The sequence below is a fragment of the Cetorhinus maximus genome, chromosome 2 (genome assembly GCF_964194155.1).
Source record: "Cetorhinus maximus chromosome 2, sCetMax3.hap1.1, whole genome shotgun sequence".
In the NCBI taxonomy this organism is placed as follows: Eukaryota; Metazoa; Chordata; class Chondrichthyes; order Lamniformes; family Cetorhinidae; genus Cetorhinus; species Cetorhinus maximus.
Window position 1 is genome coordinate 97,787,850 of NC_135880.1, and position 19,788 is coordinate 97,807,637.

Consider the following 19,788-nt stretch of genomic DNA (forward strand, 5'->3'; position numbering starts at 1 on the left):
AACAAGCCCAGAGAACCATGGATGACCAGAGATATTCAGGTTACAATGAGAAGGAAAAGAGAGGCTTTTAGCAGGTACAAGGGAAGCAAATCAGCAGAGGCATTAGTGGAGTACAGACAGTGCAGGGTGGAGCTTAAGAAAGCAATTAGGAGAGCAAAGAGGGGATATGAGAAAGCCCTGGCTGGTAAAAGAAGGGAAAATCCCAGTATATTCCATAAGTATATCAATGGGAAGAAGATAACCAGGGAAAGAGTAGGGCCCATAAGGGACCAAGGGGGCAATCTATGGGTAGAGCCAGAGGACATCGCTAGAGTGTTGAATGAATACTTCACGTCCGTCTTCACCCAAGAGAATGAGAATGAAGGTATCAAACTTGGGGAGAGAGACTGCGAGGTTCTTAAACAAATTGATATAGGGAGTGGCAAGGTATTGGAGGTGTTGGCAGGCTTAAATCTCCAGGTCCAGATGATTTGTGTCCCAGACTGCTGAGGGAGGCAAGGGAGGAGAACGCAGGGGCTCTGACCCAAATTTTTAATTCATCTCTGGCCATGGGGGAGGTGCTAGAGGACTGGAGAACAGCTGACGTGGTTCAGCTATGTAAGAAGGGTTGTAGAGATAAGCCAGGGAACTACAGGCCAGTGAGTCTCACGTCAGTGGTAGGGAAATTATTGGAGAAAGTTCTGAAGGAGAGTATCTATTTCCACTTGGAGAGGCAAGGTTTGATCAGGGATAGTCAGCATGGCTTTGTCAGAGGGAGGTCATGCCTAACAAATTTGATTGAATTTTTTGAGGAGGTGACCAGGGTGTGTAGATGAGGGTAGTGTAGTTGATGTAGTTTATATGGATTTCAGCAAAACCTTTGACAAGGTCCCACATGGGAGACTAAAAAAGAAGACAAATGCACATGGGATACAGGGTAATTTGATAAGGTGGATTCAAAATTGGCTTAGTTGTCGGAGGCAGAGGGTGATGACAGAAGGATGCTTTATAGTGACTGGAAACCAGTGTCCAGCGGCATACCACAGGGATCTGTGCTCAGTCCCATATTATTTGTCATTTATATAAACGACATAGATGACTACATGGGGGGTAGGATTCGTAAGTTTGCGGATGACACAAAGATTGGCCAGGTGGTTAACAGTGAGGTTGAGTGTCTTGGGTTACAGGAAGATATAGACAGGATGGTCAAATGGGCAGATAAGTGGCAGATGGAATTTAACCCTGAAAAGTGTGAGGTGATACACTTTGGAAGGAGTAATTTGACAAGGAAGTATTCAATGAATGGCATGGCACTAGGAAGTTTTGAGGAACAAAGGGGCCTTGGCATGTGTGTCCATAGATCTCCGAAGGCAGAGGGGCACATTAGTGGGGTGGTGAAAAAGGCATATGGGACACTTGCCTTTATCAATCGAGGCATAGATTACAAAAGTAGGGAGGTCATGTTGGAGTTGTATAGAACCTTGGTGAGGCCACAGCTGGAGTAGTGTGTGCAGTTCTGGTCACCACATTATAGGAAGGATGTGATTGCACTGGAGGGGGTGCAGAGGAGATTCACCAGGATGTTGCCTGGGATGAAACATTTAAGTTATGAAGAGAGGTTGGATAGACTTGGGTTGTTTTCGTTGGAGCAGAGAAGACTGAGGGGCGACCTAATCGAGGTGTACAAGATTATGAGGGGCATGGACAGGGTGGATAGGGAGCAGCTGTTCCCCTTAGTTGAAGGGTCAGTCACAAGGGGTCATAAGTTCAAGGTGAGGGGCAGAGGTTTAGGGGGATGTGAGGAAAAACCTTTTTACCCAGAGGGTGGTGACGGTCTGGAATGCACTGCCTGGGAGGGTGGTGGAGGTGGGTTGCCTCACATCTTTTAAAAAGTACCTGGATGAGCACTTGGCAAGTCATAATATTCAAGGCTATGGGCCAAGTGCTGGTAAATGGGATTAGGTAGGTAGGTAGGTCAGGTGTTTCTCACGTGTCGGTGCAGACTCGATGGGCTGAAGGGCCTCTTCTGTACTGTGATCCTGTGATTCTATGTCAATGGAGCTGTTGCTGAACGGTCTCAGCTGAAGAAGAATGCTCACTTTTGACAAGCTTTTCCAAGTGCGTGGCCACTTCCCTCACTGCATCTCCCCCACCCCCAGCATGTGCTTGCATACTTCCTTCAGTCTGTGCTGCCTTGCCCCACCTGCAACCCCTCACCCCTCGCTCCCTGGCCTGACCCGCAATGAAAGCCATTTGCCTATTCTTCCAAGCCACTTCTTCCTTGATGTCCTACGGGCGACGCTCGCAAGCACTGCACAAGGTTGCGTGCACTCACCTCCGAGTTCCCCTCGAAGTTCAGGTCACCAGGTACCGACGTATCCTGAAGCGCTTAGCACATGTCTGAATTCATTTACAAATCTTCCTCTTGCCTTGACGCAGGAGTCTAGATTAGTTGACCATGAATTGTAATATCGCTGCATTGTAGTCTGTAGTCAAAAAAACTCTTCTTAATCACAATTTTTAAAAAAACCTTTTAAAGGCGGTCGTGAAGCACACCGTTCTGAAGTGATGCAGACGTGGGTGGTAAGTTTGACGTGGGGGGATGATTCCAGCGAGCAGGGCATATAATGAGATGCTAAAGTATTGAAATTAGGTTCCTGACATGCGGCAGTGGCAAATGCAGCCCACCATTGACGGTTGAGCGGACAATTGCAAATTGGTTTCAGCCGGCGTGAAACCGATTTTTGGCTTTCTCGCCATACTGTTCTCCTCCGCACACCATGACGTCCGATGCCAATGGGACTGGACAATTCCTCCCATTAGTTTGCACCTGTAGCGAGCCCTTACTAACTACTTATGAGTGCCCATTACTAACAATGTTTACATTGAACTTCTGAGCAAAGGTTCATCTCAATTATTCATCCATGTTACATCTAACTCCCTTCAGTCTACATTTGTTACTATAATTGAAAATAAACTCATTTATATGAATGACCATCAATCATTGTAATAATTCATAAAGACAGCAGCCTCTTAAAACATTGGAATGAATTGCCTATGCCAGTATACTTTTGAAAGGAGCATTTAATGACAACTACTGAACACAGATTAATGTTTTGTAAATGCCTACTGCAACAATTTAAAATGACCCAACTAACTCTAATCCCAACAGATTTCAAATCACAATGTTGCAATCACAGCTTTTTATCAAGTTAGCATGTAACTATGTAGCATGTAGCATGCAACAATGGTAAAGGGTTAAATGTAAGAACAACAAGTTTACATTTATGTAGTGCCTTTTATGTCATTGTTTTATAGGCCAGGATTTTCCGGTGGTCAGGCCCGGGAGCGGCTGCGAAAGTGACCGCCACCTGCGATCAGGGTCCAACCGCAATTTCACACTGGCAGGCCAATTCAGGTCCGCCCAGCGTGAAATGCGCGCTGCAGCACTGCCTTTGTTGTTGGGGTGGGGGCGGAGAGGAGGGCGAGCACAGGAGTTCATGCATGCACGCAAGTGCGCGCAGGAAACACTCCCTGAGGCACAGGGCTACCTCGGGGAGATGAAGATTTTTGAAAATAAAAAAGGAAGATTTTTAAAACGTTAATAACATGTCCCCTCATGTGACTCATGAGCAGGGACATGTTAGAAATTAGTTTGAAAATTAAAAAAATAAAATTTAATGACTGATCGAGCCCTCATCCCGCCCGTGGATGAGATTTCGCAAAAAATCCAAAGGCCGCTTGGCCTTTTTGCCTGCCGACCAACCGTAAGGTTGGATGAGCACTGAAAAATTTCATTTGATTAGATCTTTAATGGCCTTAATAGGCCTGCTAATTGTCGGTGGGCACGCTGCCGACTCCCGCTTGGGCCCACCGACTGAAATATTACACCAGTGCTCGATGACACCAGGACACTCATCCGACGTCATTGCGCATCATTTCACGCTTGTTTGGGTCGGGCGTGCGCCTGCCCGACGAGCAAAATATTCTGGCCATAGGCAGGGGTCCACAGATCTCAATGAGATAAATGGCTAGTTAATCTATTTTTGTAAATGTTGATTGAGGAATAATAATTGGACAGAATTTCCCTTCTCTTCTTTCAATAATGAGGTAGGAACATTTATACCCATTTGGACAGTAGGCAGGATCTCAGTTAATGCCTTATCTGAAAGACAACACAATTGCCAATCCTGCACACTCTCAGTGCTGCATGGAACCATTAGCCTAGATTATGTGCTCAGTAAGATTTGAACCCATAGCTTTTTGACTAAGAATCAAGTGCTATTACTTCCTAAAATACCTCTTGTGTACTATTTTTAATACACTGGTTAACTCATTTACATCAAGTTCCTATGCAAGTGCCGCTAACAGAGTCATTAATTCAATTAAAAAAACTTAAGTATTCGACTTATTACAAAGATATACCAAATATTTTGAATTTTTGATGTAAATCACAAACAACTGAGGCCAAATTAATAGATAATATTGGAAAATTAAATTAACAAATACATCAGTGGCTAATGATACAACCTATGTGCACCACATAATAAGTGGCACTAAAACTAAAAGGGATTGCTGGCAGTGTCAAAGAACAGGTAAGTCTCTTGTTTTTTTACTTATCCCAATCTAGAGCAAGGAGGGTCAGAGTGCCCCTGCTAGCTCCTCATCAATATTTCAGGCCTTTGCTGGCCTGCACCTACCACTTTCCTCCAATCAGCACTTCCGCCTCCAGATCTTATTATTGGGCCAGCTTGGTGACCTGGCCAGATGATTTTGTGAAAGTCCGGACTGGCAAGCTACAGCAGGACACACAATTTATGCCCGAAACTCACCGGATTTATGGAAATAAGGTAGGGGCCCAATTTGGAATGGGCTTTGATCTTCCATCTTGGGTATGCATTCCAGATGTGCCATCTACTTTGTACCAGGCCAATATGTATAGAGTTATCTCTTTGGTGAAATCCTGAGTTTGAAGTGCTGTCACATCTATTATCATTCATGCTGCCACTAAAGAAAATATATTGCACAAAACACCTCTCAATCTTACCAGCAAAGTTTCCTGACCAATTTCTCTACATTGCTTTGGATGCAGCTCCAGTGAGAGTTCAGTGGTTTTGAAGCTTGAATACAGATATTTAAAAAACCTGATAGACTCAAGTTAATTGTATATGTATCATTTTTCACAACATTTGCACAATACTATGACAATTGAGAATAAACTACCATTTACAGAAGTATAAATGAGATATCATGCTTACTAAAACTAACCCTTTATATTCTTCATATAGCCAGTTTTCCTTTACTTCCACAGCAGGTCCCTGAAGGGAATCTTGTGCCATTGACACTGAGCTTTGAGGTACATACTCCTCCACAAATTTCAAGGAACTGTAAAAACAAAAATGGCAGAAAAAAACAAAATAAAATGTAGGTTAAAAAAATGTTTATAAAATTGTGCAGTGTTGCCTGTAAATTAACCCATCAAAGAAAAAGGATGAAAATTGAAGGAAGTACTTTTATTACTAGTCCAACAGATAACATGAACTAGCAGGTCTAAATGAAGAAAGTAATTAAAATGCTTTCCATCAGGTGGAAATGTTTCATACTATTTTACATAGCTGGTGGAGTACATCACATTGAAGGATTTCTTTATGCTGTCTTGATATATGACTATAACACAGCTTACATTTATATAAGTACATTTCGCATAGGAAAACATCCTAAGGTGCTTCATAGCAGTGTTTTAAGACAAAAATTGACACAGAACCTAACTGATGTTAAAGCTAGTAAATGAAAGCTTGGCCAAAGAAGAGAGTATCAAAGGATATGGAGTATACAGCACAGCATTAAAAATTGATTTAAAAGTATCTATTTTTATATAAAATTGTTCTTGAATTTCTTGCTCAGATTGCAATTAGATTTACATGGAAAAGTAATTCTACAATTATTCTACAAACCATTTCTTCTTTCATACATGCACTGCGCATTTTAAAAATCGTGAATAACACACCATTGAATTCTAACATTGATATTTTACATAATTTACATGTCATTACACAATAACAATTGCATTGAATATAAAAGCCACACGAATGTTAACATTATTTTTAGTTGCAAAATATGAACTGACATCAAGGTTTATTAATGCAATTGGTGATTTCTTATGGTATAGTATTAGAATTATGTGCAAGAGGTGAAGGACTACACACTTAGCAAAGGTCAAACCTTCTCCTTCACAAGTTACTTTGTTTTCTCTTGAAACATCACAGAGGAGATAACGATGTTTTAAAAAGAATAATGTGGTCTTCTGCATCACCAAAAGAATATATTTTATGAAAGAAGCTCTCAAATGGTCAACTCCTCTGTGATTATATATTTCTTTTTTGAGCCCTCTGCCTGAAGGCAGGTAATTATTCACCGAAGGCAATTATTCACCGAACTACGCCAAAGTGTAGATTTATTTATTACAGGTAGGGTGAGGAGACAGGCCCCAAATCTATCTCAACTGGAATGGTTCAAGCCCCAAGCTGATGGTGTTAATTGGATCTACATGCTAGCCGTCTACCCAACTGAGCAAACTGGCCCCCTATCTTTAATCTAGTACAGAAATTAACATAGGTACACAATCTATAGAGGAGCAGATGTGTTTAATGAACCAACCTTCACTCAACCCATACTGAACCACTAAAACAAACTCCTTAATTTACGTTGGCATTTCATTCATAACATGTATACTTACATTCTATTGAAGGCATCAGCAGGAGAGTATTCATTTAACTGGAGAGTCCGTCAACAAATATCAACCATAAAACAGGAAGTATACCCAATGGTTTTACGCAATTTACTGACTAGCTTATTAATGCTGCAACTTAATTTTTGCAATTAGTTTCCTGTTTTCAGTTATGAACTCTTCACTACTTAGCGATTTTATTTTTTAACCGAAACATATGTAATTGTTCTCACAATTTATTGGTTACACAAACTCTTATAATGGTATATATCTTGGCCTTTTAATTATAGTAGCGGCTAAACAGGACAGGACACTGAATAATTAATTTGGTGTATTATTTTTCTGGCATTATTACTCTTCCACCATAATATACTTGTTTATTTTAAAAGGTATGGTAAGTGTACAGGTAATACTTCCAACAGAACGGTCCATATTTTGCATCAAGAATAACAGTAAAGCTAACAGCACTGATCTTTATTATGGGGTAAATGGGGCCCCAACTTCCAAAGTATGCACTTGTGCAGATAAGTGTGGAAATCCAGAAGCTGCACTCTGAGTTACTCTGCTCTCCCACAGACTATGCTGTAACAGTACCTCACAGAGACTCAGCATTGAAATCCACATAAGGGCATGAAATTGCAGTCCTTACCCACTAAACACATGAAAAAAAAGACTGGTGCATTCAGGTGTAAGTGAATTTTTAACAGCCTGACAAGTCATAATTACTGCCAAACAACCACTCTGGCATGAACATTTAAGTGGTGTTGCATCCCTTCAGAATTGAATTATTGTTGGAGATTTCAAGAAAAACAAAAAATAGTTTTTCTTTTTTTTTCCTGTCTGTATCTTTTATCTCTTTTCTCTCTTCCAGCAGCACCCCCGCCCCCTACCTTGTTATTTTGTTTTATGAACATGATTTAAATTTAATTTATATTTCTCGTTTAACCTCTATATCATAGTGCATATTCTTCAATCCGATTGGTTGTAGAGCCTCGCTGCTGCTTCTCTTGTTCAACCGTACCACAGATCCCCTGTAGAGGGCGCAGGTGCTGGATCAGATGTTCAATGACGCGAGGGGCCAGATTTTCCCATTTCAAACCGGGATGAAACAGAGGCGGGATAGCACAAAAAACAGGAGCTGTAAGTCCTGCCTCTGTTTCCAGCGTCGGGCATTTTGCACAGTGCAGGTGGCAAATCAAACCTGTACCTATCAAAGCTTCAATTAAGCTCATTGAGGTTGCAACAAAAGGCCCCAAGTTCGACACCACACGATGTTCTGGGAGGCAGCTAAGAATCAGGAGCTCTCAGCAATCATAGCCAGTGAGCGAAGACGTGAACAATAATGGAGGCAAGTCAGCTAGCAAGGAAGTCTTTCAAACTTTATTCAAATTGTTTGAACTGACTGAGAGGTCTCATTGAATATGCTAAAAAGTTACAAGAGCTCATCAAGGGAGGATAGAGAGGCAGGGGTGAAGTCTCTGTCACCTCAGGGGCTGGGAACACAACAGGCATTGCCTAGGCATTGAACCAGGCTGCTCAGACATCACCTGGACAGCAGGAAGGGTGAACCTGGAAAATGGACCTGCACCATCACACACAGTCTACTGAGGCACCACAGCAGCAGCATGCACAGTGAGGAAGGGTCCCCAGCATCAGGAGCACACAGCCGCGGAGCCAGGGTCACAGGGGAGAATGAGAGACTATGGCTGGAATTTTCTGGCCCTGCCGCAGTGAGGCCCGCCACAGAGGATGCAGCGGGCTCGCCAAAAGTCCATTGACTTTCAGCAAGACCGGAAGGTCCCGGTGGCAGGTGGGGCTGGAAAATCCCGGCCTATACCCAAAGTGCAAGATCTACCAGAACAGGTGAAGCTACCTGCACAAGTCAGAAAGGCAATGTCGAAGGAAGCTGCAGCTCTCCAGGGAGATGGTCACAGACATCCATTCCCTCATCAATGAAGAGTTCACAACTCGCTCCACTCATAGCCAGACCCTGCCAGTAGCAGTCAGCAGTGTGATGGGGAGGCAGTGGCATAGTGGTATTGCCACTGGACAGGTAATCCAGAGACCCAGGGTAATGCTCTGGGGACCTGGGTTCGAATCGCACCATGGCAGATGGTGGAATTTGAATTCAATAAATATCTGGAATTAAAAGTCTAATGATGACCATGAAACCATTGTTGATTGTTGTAAAAACCCATCTGGTTCACTAATGTCCTTTAGGGAAGGAAATCTGCCATTCTTACCTGGTGACTCCTGACCTACAGCAACGTGGTTGACTCTTAAAAATGTCCTCTGAACAAGGGCAATTAGGGATGGGCAATAAATGCTGGCCTAGCCGATATCTTATGAACGAATAAAAAAAAGTCAAGGTAATTATGGCCTTGAATTTCTTTGCCGCTGGATTATTTCTGGGAAGCACTAAAAAGCGAGATCCTAATTGTACAAAGTAGACATGTCCCCTACAAAAATAAGAGTGGTACTGCCAAATCTAGACCTCTTTGGTTGTCTAGAGGAATACAGGGGAAGATCAACAAAAAAAGAAAGCATACGATAGGCACAAAGAACTAAGCACTGCAGACAGCCTAGACAAATATAGGAAGTGCAGGGACAAAGTTAAAAAGGAAATAAGAAATTCAAAGAGAGGGCATGAAAAAAGATTAGCAAGTAAAGTTAAAGATAACCCAAAGATGTTTTACCAATACATTAATGCTAAAAGGTTAGTTAAGGAAAAAGTGGGACCTATCAGAGGTGAAGATGGAAACTTGTGTGTAGATGCAGAGGCTGTGGGAAGGGTTTTGAATGAATATTTTGTCTCTGTGTTTACAAAGGAAAGGGAGCATGTAGATATAGTAGTCCAGGAGGAACCCTGCAAGATATTGGACGGGATAGTCATAAAGAGAGAGGAAGTACTCAAAGTGTTGAAATCCTTGAAAGTTGATAAGTCACCAGGGCCAGATGCATTGTTTCTGAGGCTGCTGAAGGAACTCAAGGAGGAGATAGCAGAAGCTCTGAGGATGATTTTCCAATCTTCACTAGATACAGGGGAGGTACCGGAGGACTGGAGAAATGCAAACGTAGTTCCATTGTTTAAAAAGGGATCAAAGGAAATGCCAAACAATTATAGGCCAGTTAGTCTTACATCAGTGGTGAGCAAATTAGTAGAATCAATCCTGAGTGATAGGATTAACTGTCATGTGGAAAGGCATGGACTAGTCAGGGATGGTCAGCATGGATTTGTTAAAGGAAGGTCATGCCTCACAAATTTGATTGAATTCTTTGAGGAGGCGACAAGAAGGGTTGATGAAGGTAGTGCAGTGGATGTTGTGTACATGGATTTTAGCAAGGCATTTGACAAGGTCCCACGTGGCAGATTGGTCAGGAAAGTAAATGCCCATGGGATTCAGGGTAATATGGCAAACTGGATAAAAGGTTGGCTTTGTAACAGGAAACAAAGGGTAACGGTCGATGGATGCCCTTGCAAATGGAAAATTGTCTCAAGTGATGTTCCACAGGGCTCGGTTTTGGGACCCTTGCTGTTTGTGTTATATATTAACGATTTGGATGTGAATGTGGGGGGCATGATTGGGAACTTTGCAGATGACACAAAGATTGGCCGAGTAGTGGATAGTGTAGAGGATAGCCATAATCTCCAAAACGATACAGATGGGTTGGTGGAGTGGGCGGTAAAGTGGCAGATGGATTTTAACATAGAGAAGTGTGAGGTCATAAATTTAGGGAGGTCAAACAGTTACAGGGATTACAAAATAAATGGGAATATACTAAGAGGGGTAGATGAAGTGAGAGATCTTGGCGTACAAGTACACAGGTCCCTGAAGGCAGCAGTTCAAGTAGACAAGGTTGTAAAGAAGGCATATGGAATGCTCTCCTTCATTGGCAGAGGTACAGAATATATAAGGAAGCAAATAATGTTGGAATTGTATAAAACACTGGAGGCCACAACTGGAGTATTGTGTGCCGTTCTGGTCACCACATTACAGGAAGGACGTAATAGCTCTGGAGAGAGTGCAGAGGAGGCTTACAAGAATGTTGCCAGGGTTAGAAAAGAGTAGCTAGGAGGAGAGATTGGATAGGTTGGGGTTATTTTCCTTAGAACAAAGAAGGCTGAGAGGTGACTTGATTGAGGTGTACAAAATTATGAGGGGAATAGATAGAGTGGACAGGATAAAATTGTTTCCCTTGATGGAGAATTCTAGAACCAGGGGACATAGATTCAAGATAAGTGGCAGAAGCTGTAGCGGGGACATGAGGAAGAACTTTTTTACGCAGAGGGTAGTGGGTGTCTGGAATTCACTGCCCAAGTTGGTGGTAGAGGGAGAAACTTTAAACTCTTTTAAAAAGTGCCTGGATCTGCACTTAAAGTGCTGTAAGCTGCAGTGCTATGGGCCGGGTGCAGGAAGGTGGGATTAGAAAGGACACCTGGGTGTTCTCGGGCTGGCATGGACAAGATGGGCCGAATGGCCTCCTTCTGTGCTGTAACTTTTCTATGGTTCTATGGCTTGGCCATGGGCCTCTGCAGGACAGTTACATCACAATGGGCACAGATGTCCTCTTTGTCAAGGCTAGAAACTGCATCAAATTCCCAGCCGATGGGACCTCACAGGCTCAGTGGGCATTTGGATTTGGCATAATTGCCAGGTTCCCACAAGCACATGGCATCATTGACTGCACCCATGTGGTCATCAGGTCATCCATTGACTGACTGGAAAGGTTCATCAACAGGAAGACCTACCACTCCATGAATATACATGAATATATGGTATATATGTGTCCACTAGAAAAGTTTCCTGCATATCTGTGCACACTTTTCCGGAAGCTGCAATGATGCATGTATTCTCCGCCTGTCAAGCCTTCCGCTGCCCTTCCATTCCAGCATCCCCCCCACCACCACCAAGGTCCATGGGTGTATTGTAAGGGACAAGGGCTACTGAGGTGATGGCTCTTCATTCCTGTATGTGCATCATGAACAGATCCCTAAAGGTGTTGCAATGACAGTTATCTGCTGACAAGAACCCTCATTAAACATTCAATCAGGCTGTCCAAGATGTGCTTTTGTTGCCTGGACTGTTCCGGTGATGCCCCGTAATACTCCCTCCCAGGTTTCTCACAAGGTTGTGGTCTGCTACATACTTCACAACAGGGCCCAGCAAAGGGGGATGACCCTTGAGGAGATAGAGGCAGAGGAAAGTGGGATGTCCTCAGAGAAGAGGATGAGTAGGACGTGGGAGAGGATGGGGCAGGGGATGAGGAGGGGGAGCCTTCTGCTGCACGAGGTGGTGTGGGCGACTATGCAGGTGGCCAGGCCAGGCTGTCACAACGGGGTCAGTCAAGGAAGCCATTATTGTGAGGCACCATCTGACCCAGCAAAGGTTTAGCTGGTGAACTTTGAAGACTGCAGGGCTAATCACATGGCTGTGAATGCAGCAATCATGCGTTGGCTCAAGAAAGACAAATGTTCATCTAGCCTATATAATCTTACCATCATAGAGAGATGGATATTGTCTGCGGTCTCCACTAATATAGAATCGGTTTGAGTGGACATAAAAAATAGCAAATAAAGAAGTCACTGGTGGGAGTAGTTTTAGGTCCCATAAAACAGTAGCTACACTTTAGGAGAGAGTATAAATCAAGAATTTATTGGGGCTTGTAAGAAAGGTACTTCAATAATCGTCAGTGATTTTAGCCTTTTATAGTTTGGATGAGACAAATTATCAAAAGTAGCCTGGAGGATGAGTGCATAGAGTATACTCAGGACAGTTTCTTAGAACAATACATTCTGGAACCAATCAGGGAGCAGACTATTTTAGACCTGGTAGTGTGTAATGAAACAAGATTAATTAATGACCTCATAGTAAAGGATACACAAGGTAAGAGTGATCGTAACATAATAGAATTTCACAATCAGTTTGAGGCTGAAAATGTGGATCAGAAACTAGTGTCTTAAACTTAAAAGAAGGCAGTTACAAGATTATGAAGACAGAGTTGGCTAAAATGAATGGGAAAATAGGTTAAAAGGTGAGATGGCAAAGAAGCAGTGGCAGACATTTAAGGAGGTATTTCCTAACTATCAGCAAAGATATATTCTATTGAGGAAGAAAGGCTCTTCGAGAAGGATGCACCATCTATGGCTGACTAAGGAAGATAAAGATATCAAGTTCAAAGGAAAGATGTACAATTCTGCAAAATTTAGCGGTCGGCCAGAACAGAGGGAAAATTTTAGAAACCAGAAAAAGATGATTTAAAAAAGGAGGGAAAGAATTAGTGTACGAGAGAGAACTAGCAAGAAATATAAGAACAGATAATAAAATCTTCTACAAGTTATAAAAAGGAAAATAGTAGAAGTGAGCATTGGTCCCTTAGAGGATGAGACTGGTGAACTAATAATGCAAAACAAGGAAATAGAAGAGATTTTGAACAACTATCCTATATCTTCACAGTAGAGGTCACAAAAGGGAGGCAGTGACATAGTGGTATTGTCATTAGTATTGACTAGTATTCCAGCAACCCAGGGTAATACTCTGGGGACCTGGGTTCGAATTCCACCACAGCAGGTGGCCAAATTTGAATTCAATAAAATTCTGGAATTAAGAGGCTGAAGATTACCACAAAACCATTGCCAATTGTCATTAAAAAAAAAACCCATCTGGATCACTAATGAAGAAAATCTGCCGTCCTTACCTGGTTTGGCCTACATGTGACTCCAGACCCACAGCAATATGGTTGACTCTTAAATGCCCTGTGAACAAGGATGGGCAATAAATGCTGGCCTAGCTAGCGACGCCCGCATCTCATGAATGAATATTTTAAAAAAGCATCCCAAGAATAGTAGAAAATCAAAATTAGAGGAAAAAACACTGCAAAACTAATGGGACTAAGGACTGACATGTCTCCTGGACTTAATGGCCTACACCTACATCCAAGGGTCTTAAAATAAGTGGCTGTAGAGATAGTGGATGCATTGGTTGTAATCTTCAAAAAATCCCCAAATTCTGGAAAGGTCCCAATAGATTGTAATATTTGTAACAAAGGGACAGAAAGCAGGAAACTATTGGCCAGTTAGCCTGGCATACAAACACATGAAAAGGAGGTGAGGTAGGCCATTCCACCCCGCGAACCTGCTCCGTCATTCAATAAAATCATGGCTGATCTGTTTGTGTTTCGAGTTTCACATTCCCTTCTAACACCAATAACTTTTGATTCCCTTCCTAACAAAAATCTATCTACCTTTGCCTTAAAAATATTCAACCTCTGCCCTAAAAATATTCAATGACCCTGCTTCCACTGTCTTCTGAGGCAGAGAGTTCCAAACCCTCAGAGAAAAGATTTATCCTCATTTCTGTCCTGTGAGGGCGACGCCTAAGTTTAAAATAGTGCCCCCTTAGTTCTAGACTCACGCACAATAGGAAATGTTCTTTGCCCGTCCACCTTGTCAAGACCATTCAGGATCTCATACTTCAATCAAATTACCCAATAATCTTCTAAACTCCAATAGAAACAAACCCAGCCTGTCCAACCTATCCTAATAAGACAACCTGCTCATTGCAGGTATCAGTCTAGTAAACCTCCCCTGAACCGCCTCCAAGTTATTTACATCTTTCCTTAAATAAGGAGACCAAAATTGCACAGTCTTTCAAGATGTGGTCTCATCAATGCCCTGTATAACTAAAGCATAACACCCTTAATTTTATGTTCAATTCCTCCCGTAATAAAGGATAGCATTTCATTAGCCTTCTTAATTACATATTGTACCTGCATGCTAACTTTTTGTGACACATGCATGAGAACCCCAGGTCTCTCCACACCTCAGAAATCTGCAGTCGTTTTCCATAAGACCATAAGACGTAGGAGCAAAAGTAGGCCATTTGGCCCATAGAGTCTGCTGCACCACTCAGTGAGATCATGGCTAATCTGATAATCCTCAATTCCACTTTCCTGCCTTTTCCCCATAACCCTTGATTCCCTTACTGATTAAAAATCTGTCTATCTCAGCCTTGAATATACTTAACGACCCAGCCTCTATAGCCATCCGTGGTAAAGAATTCCATAGACTGAGTACTCTCTGAGAGAAGAAATCCCTCCTCATCTCTGTTTTAAATGGCCGCCCTCTTACTCTGAGATTATGCCCTCTGGTCCTAGACTCTCCCACAAGGGGAAACAACCTCTCAGCATCTACCCTGTCAATCCCCCTAAGAATCTTATATGTTTCAATAAGGTCGCCTCTCATTCTTCTAAATTCCAATGAGTCCAGGCTCAACTACTCAACCTCTCCTCATAAGAAAATCCCTCCATACCAGGGATCAACCTAGTGAGCATTCTCCGGACTGCCTCCAATGTCAGTATATCTTCCCTTAGATAAGGGGACTAAAGTTATTCATTGTATTCTAGGTGTGGTCTAATTAGTGCCTTGTATAGACTTCCCTATTTTTATACTCCATTCCCTTTGAAATAAAGACCAACATTCCATTTGCCTTCCATTTAAGTAATACTCTGCTTTTTTATTCTTCCTGCTCAAGTGAACAACTTCACATTTTCCCACATTATACTCCATCTGCTAGATTTTTGCCCACTCACTCAGCTTATCTATATTCGTCTGCAAACTCCTTGGGCTGAATTTCCCCCCCGTTTGGGGGGGGGGGGGGGGGGAGTTGAAGGGCGGGCACGTGCAGGCGTGCTTCCGATCGACACCCCCGATGGGAGACGTGCCGCCATTTTACGTGGGCGGGCCAATTAAGGCCCGCCCAGCATGATGTCTGCTCAGAAACGCTACGCGCTCCCTGTGCAGGCGGGGGGCGGGGGGATATTCCAAAATTGAGAGTGCGCTCTTTCATGCATACGCACGAAGGAGCGCACTCATCTCCCTGGGGCTAAATGCAGCCTCAGGGAGATCGGCTGTAAATGTAAAAAAGATAAAAATAGAAAAATAAAATTTTCCTAACATGTCACATGAATTGGGACATGTCCACAATTTTTACAAAACCTTTATTAAAATTTTTTAAAGCCTAGATGAAACCTCATCCCGCCCGTGGATGAGGTTTCATGTTTTTTGTAGTTCCCGCCGGGGCGGTTGGCCGGGCAGGTCCTTTAATTACTTAATTGACCCTGTCAATGGCCTCAATTGGCCATTGACAGGTCGGTGGGCCCACAGCTAATTTTGCTGCGCTCCCGCCTTCCTGAAAATTTAAATGGAGCGCAGTGACATCATTTTCCCCCGACGTCACCACACGTCATTTTACGCGTCGGCGAGCGGGCTCCACCCCCACTCACCAACACGTAAAATCCTGCTCCTTATGTCTTCTTCACAACATACTTTCCTACCTGCCTTTGTGTCGTCTGCAAATTTAGCTAGACAGGACATTAGTGAGACTGCACCTAGAGTATCACAGTATCATCACAGTGCAGGAGGAGGCCATTTGGCCCATTGAGTCTGCACTGGCTCTCCCACTCCCCTGCCTTACCTCCATAAAATTGCACATTCTCTCTACAGTAATACACTGTGTACCTTTTTGGTCTCCTCTTTTGAGAAGGGATATGCTTACATTGTAGGCAGTTCAGAGAAGATTAATTCACTAGGTTGATTCCTGGGATGAAGGGGCTTTCTAAGGAGGAAAGTTTGAGCAGGTTGAGCCTATATTAATTGGAGCTTAGAAGAATGAGAGCTGATCTTGTTGCAACATAAAATTCTGAAGGGGCTTGACAGGGTAAATGCTGAGAGGATGTTTCCTCTTCTAGAACTAGGGGCCACAGTTTCAAAATAAGGGGTTTCCCATTTAAGTCAGAGATATGGAGGAATTTTCTCTCTCAGATGTTTGTTAACCTTTTGGAATTTCCTTCTCAGAGAGCAGTGGAGGCAAGATCAAGATCATGCTTCATGGTAGGCTGGAGATGGGGGCAGGAATGCAACAAGGGATTGGACCTGCCTCCCAAGGGAAAATCCTGCCCCAAGTCTCCATTCAAAAGCCTGAAAAAACTCTTAAGGGACTTGTCAGCATACTGAATGGTGAGTGATATTGGTTGTAATATCTGGGCCAATATTAAATTCTCAAATGCAATTAGCGAGGGGAACTTTGAGCATATATCTTTGACAATGTCAGCACAGCCTGTGCTGCCAGCTGCATTGCTGCCTTGTACAGGATGACTGAGTGTTCAATCCATATATAGACAAGAAAATGTAGCTGCAAGCCTCATCCAGTGCCAGGAGCAGCAGTCCTTTTATTTGCTGTTATCAACACTAACATCTGGAGGAACCTTCCTGAGGCAGTAGCTATTTCGACTCTAATGGGATTACAAATGTTGTTGATTTTCAACAGATACTATGGGCAGGATTTTTGTGCAGTCTGGGTTGCCTGTGACCTTTAAAAGTAGCAGACGAAACTTGGATCCGGAATTCCCACCCCCATTTCTGACACGCACCATTTTCATCGGTAGGGGAATGGGTGCAGGGTGTGAAGTGGACATGAGGGAAACCCTAAATCACCTGGGTCATTTAAATTCAGTGCACAGGACAAGCAGACCCGATTTTCACTCCAAGAATAGCCTCAACTTACTATAACTTCGTGGTGGAAATGTACATGCTTGTGAAAGGTGGATAAGGTATGTAAAATGTCAAACTGTCAAATGTTTAAATCCCCTGCCCTTTAACTTTTGAAAAGCAAAGCTGCCTGCTTATGTCTCTGAGAGTAAAAATAATTGGTTCTGGAAGTTTCAATACATGTTTGTTGTGATAACCCTAAGGGCTATCATTATAGCATTAATACTGCTTGACTGCTTCCAAAGCCTGTCATTGTCACAATGAAGCGCTGTAAGTTTAGTTTGATTGACAGCTCCAAGAGCTTATTAAAGCTGTTATTATTACAGATTAAGTACTTGAAGGAATTTAAATGTATTGAATAGGCTTTCATGAATGAATTTTTTTAATATAGTGAAGTCTGTAATAGATCCCTAGAACTTTATTTCATCTCAGCACAGATCCTGAGGTCTATCATGGTGAACACTGGCTAAGTTGGCATGGAGGGTGTAAGGGCAAAGAGTGGTGGGTGGTGGACATGGCTTGCTATAAGTTTGCACTAAGTTGGCTTGTGGCTATAAGGAGCCATGAGGGTGGGTGTAGGGCATAGGGCATGGATGAGGCATGCGAAGTGGGTGGGGAGTGAGTGGATGTGAGGGATGAATGAGGGTGAGGGGCTTAACATTGCACAAAACAACTGGAAAAGTTTCAAAGAACCGAGGCGGGCCTTTTAACCAGCTCACCTTGGCACTCGGCAGCCCGTGGCTGTCTCCAAATTGTTTCCAGAGTCGGTGGGCCCAACTCTAGCATGGTCTACCCTGGAATGAAAATCATGCCTTTCAAGGCACTTTTTCCTGAGGCAGGCGCCAAGCCGGGACATTTCCCAAATCCTGCTACCCATCTCTAACATGAAAATTCAGCCTTATGTATCCTGTGGATGGCATCCACATCAGAAGATACAGAGTGCAGCATCCCAACCTTCAGTTGACCTAGAAATATTGCTTATGGGACTTCATTCAGAAAAATAAACAGAAGCATTCCCTGTAAATAACACATTGGCCCAGAACCTCCGATATCCGGGTGGTCATACCCTGGAGGCACTCCCAAGATGCACTAGGGGACCCCTCGGTAATCCTAACACATGGACTACGTGGGAATTCCTAGGGAAGTTTGGACTACTGATGGGCAATTACACTGCATCTGGAACCTTCTGAAAAAGTCTCTAACTCTAAATTAGATTAGATAGTTCTGACTCACTTACCTGAATAGTTACCCAGGAAAAGTTAAAAGGATTAAAACCAGTTCTAACTCCTGGGTAACTATACTAGTGACCTCCCAACTCCCCATTGGACCCCCTGACTCATCCCCCCAGACTAATTCCCCTTCCCCTCTGACTGACCTCTGACCCCTCGACCACACCCTGACCACCTTCTACACCCCCCCGCCCAAGGCACTGAATCCACCCGACCCACCCTAACTCCTCACCCACCTAACACCTTACCCCCTCACCCACTTAACTCCACGATCCTCCTTCACTTCTTCTTTGTAGCTTCTCAAAGTGGTTTTGGGGCATTTAAACTCTTTACTTACCAGAATACGGCAGCTAGTGCCATAAATAGGGGGTGTGGCTTCTACAAAGATGTTCTGTGCTGCTCCCTGTGAAGATTCCTGCACTGTCTGAGTTTAGAAGGCCCCTCCATCATAGGATGGGCCTGAGAAATCCTAGGAAGGTAAGTAGGTAACTTCTTGTGTGATCTGGTTTGGAATTGGCATCCGACCCAGATCGGAAGTTCTGGGACCTTGTCCCTCTGTAGAATGGGGAGGGAAAGAATGGGAGCCTCATAAGGATAGGCAATAAAAAAAGTTAAAAGCAGCTAATAAATAATCTTTCTTTAAACTACCTGGTGAGCTATTGAAATCCACTTCTGCCTTATTGGCACTGAGCATAAGCAGTGTCCTAATAATAAGAGGGTATTACCAAGTCATTATTGCTTCACTTAAATAAGCTCAGCTATTTTAGGACAGCTACTTCTTCCATAATTTTTGCAGATGGTAGAGGATTGGGCAATTTCCAAAACCGGGCAGGAATCAAGCTAATGGGCCCAGCTCCTTACAAAAATATAGCAGTATTCATTTAAAACATGGGCTTAACAGTCTCTGATAGATACTCAGCAAAGTTTCATTTTCAAATGGTCAATTCAATCCTTTTCACCTTTAAAATTATCTGTAACAATTTATTCCAGGAAGATAAATAATGGAATAATCGGACTCAAATGATATAAATACTTTGCAAGTCTGTGTCAATAATGAAAAAAATAGATCAAGTCAGCTCCTTTGTCCCAAAGGAGCAATGCCACTTACCATCGAGAAAACAAACCATATTCAGACCAAAGCTTCAAATATTTGCAGCTGCCTATAGCCTTCAGACAATGTAGTGGATCTAAATGGTTGCAATCAAGGAATAATTCATGGGCGGAATGTTCCCAGATTTGCACTCAGCTGCAACGGCAGCTTTTCACACTGTATCATCCCAAACCCGCTGCATTAATTATACATTCCA

The 19,788-nt window shown here is 43.0% G+C and overlaps 1 protein-coding gene across 4 annotated transcripts in view; it reads right to left on the reverse strand.

Moving 5' to 3' along the window:
• Positions 1-19,788, reverse strand: part of LOC144696100 (protein prune homolog 2-like) — a 508,829-nt gene that overhangs the window by 128,678 nt on the left and 360,363 nt on the right. For 3 of the 4 annotated variants that reach the window (XM_078567388.1, XM_078567379.1, XM_078567368.1), the window contains one exon: positions 5,248-5,364. In XM_078567388.1, the coding sequence (XP_078423514.1) occupies positions 5,248-5,364 (117 nt within the window). Of the gene's footprint in view, positions 1-5,247; positions 5,365-6,715; positions 6,765-19,788 lie in introns of those variants that run through there. The other variant, XM_078567399.1, reaches the window with a different exon arrangement.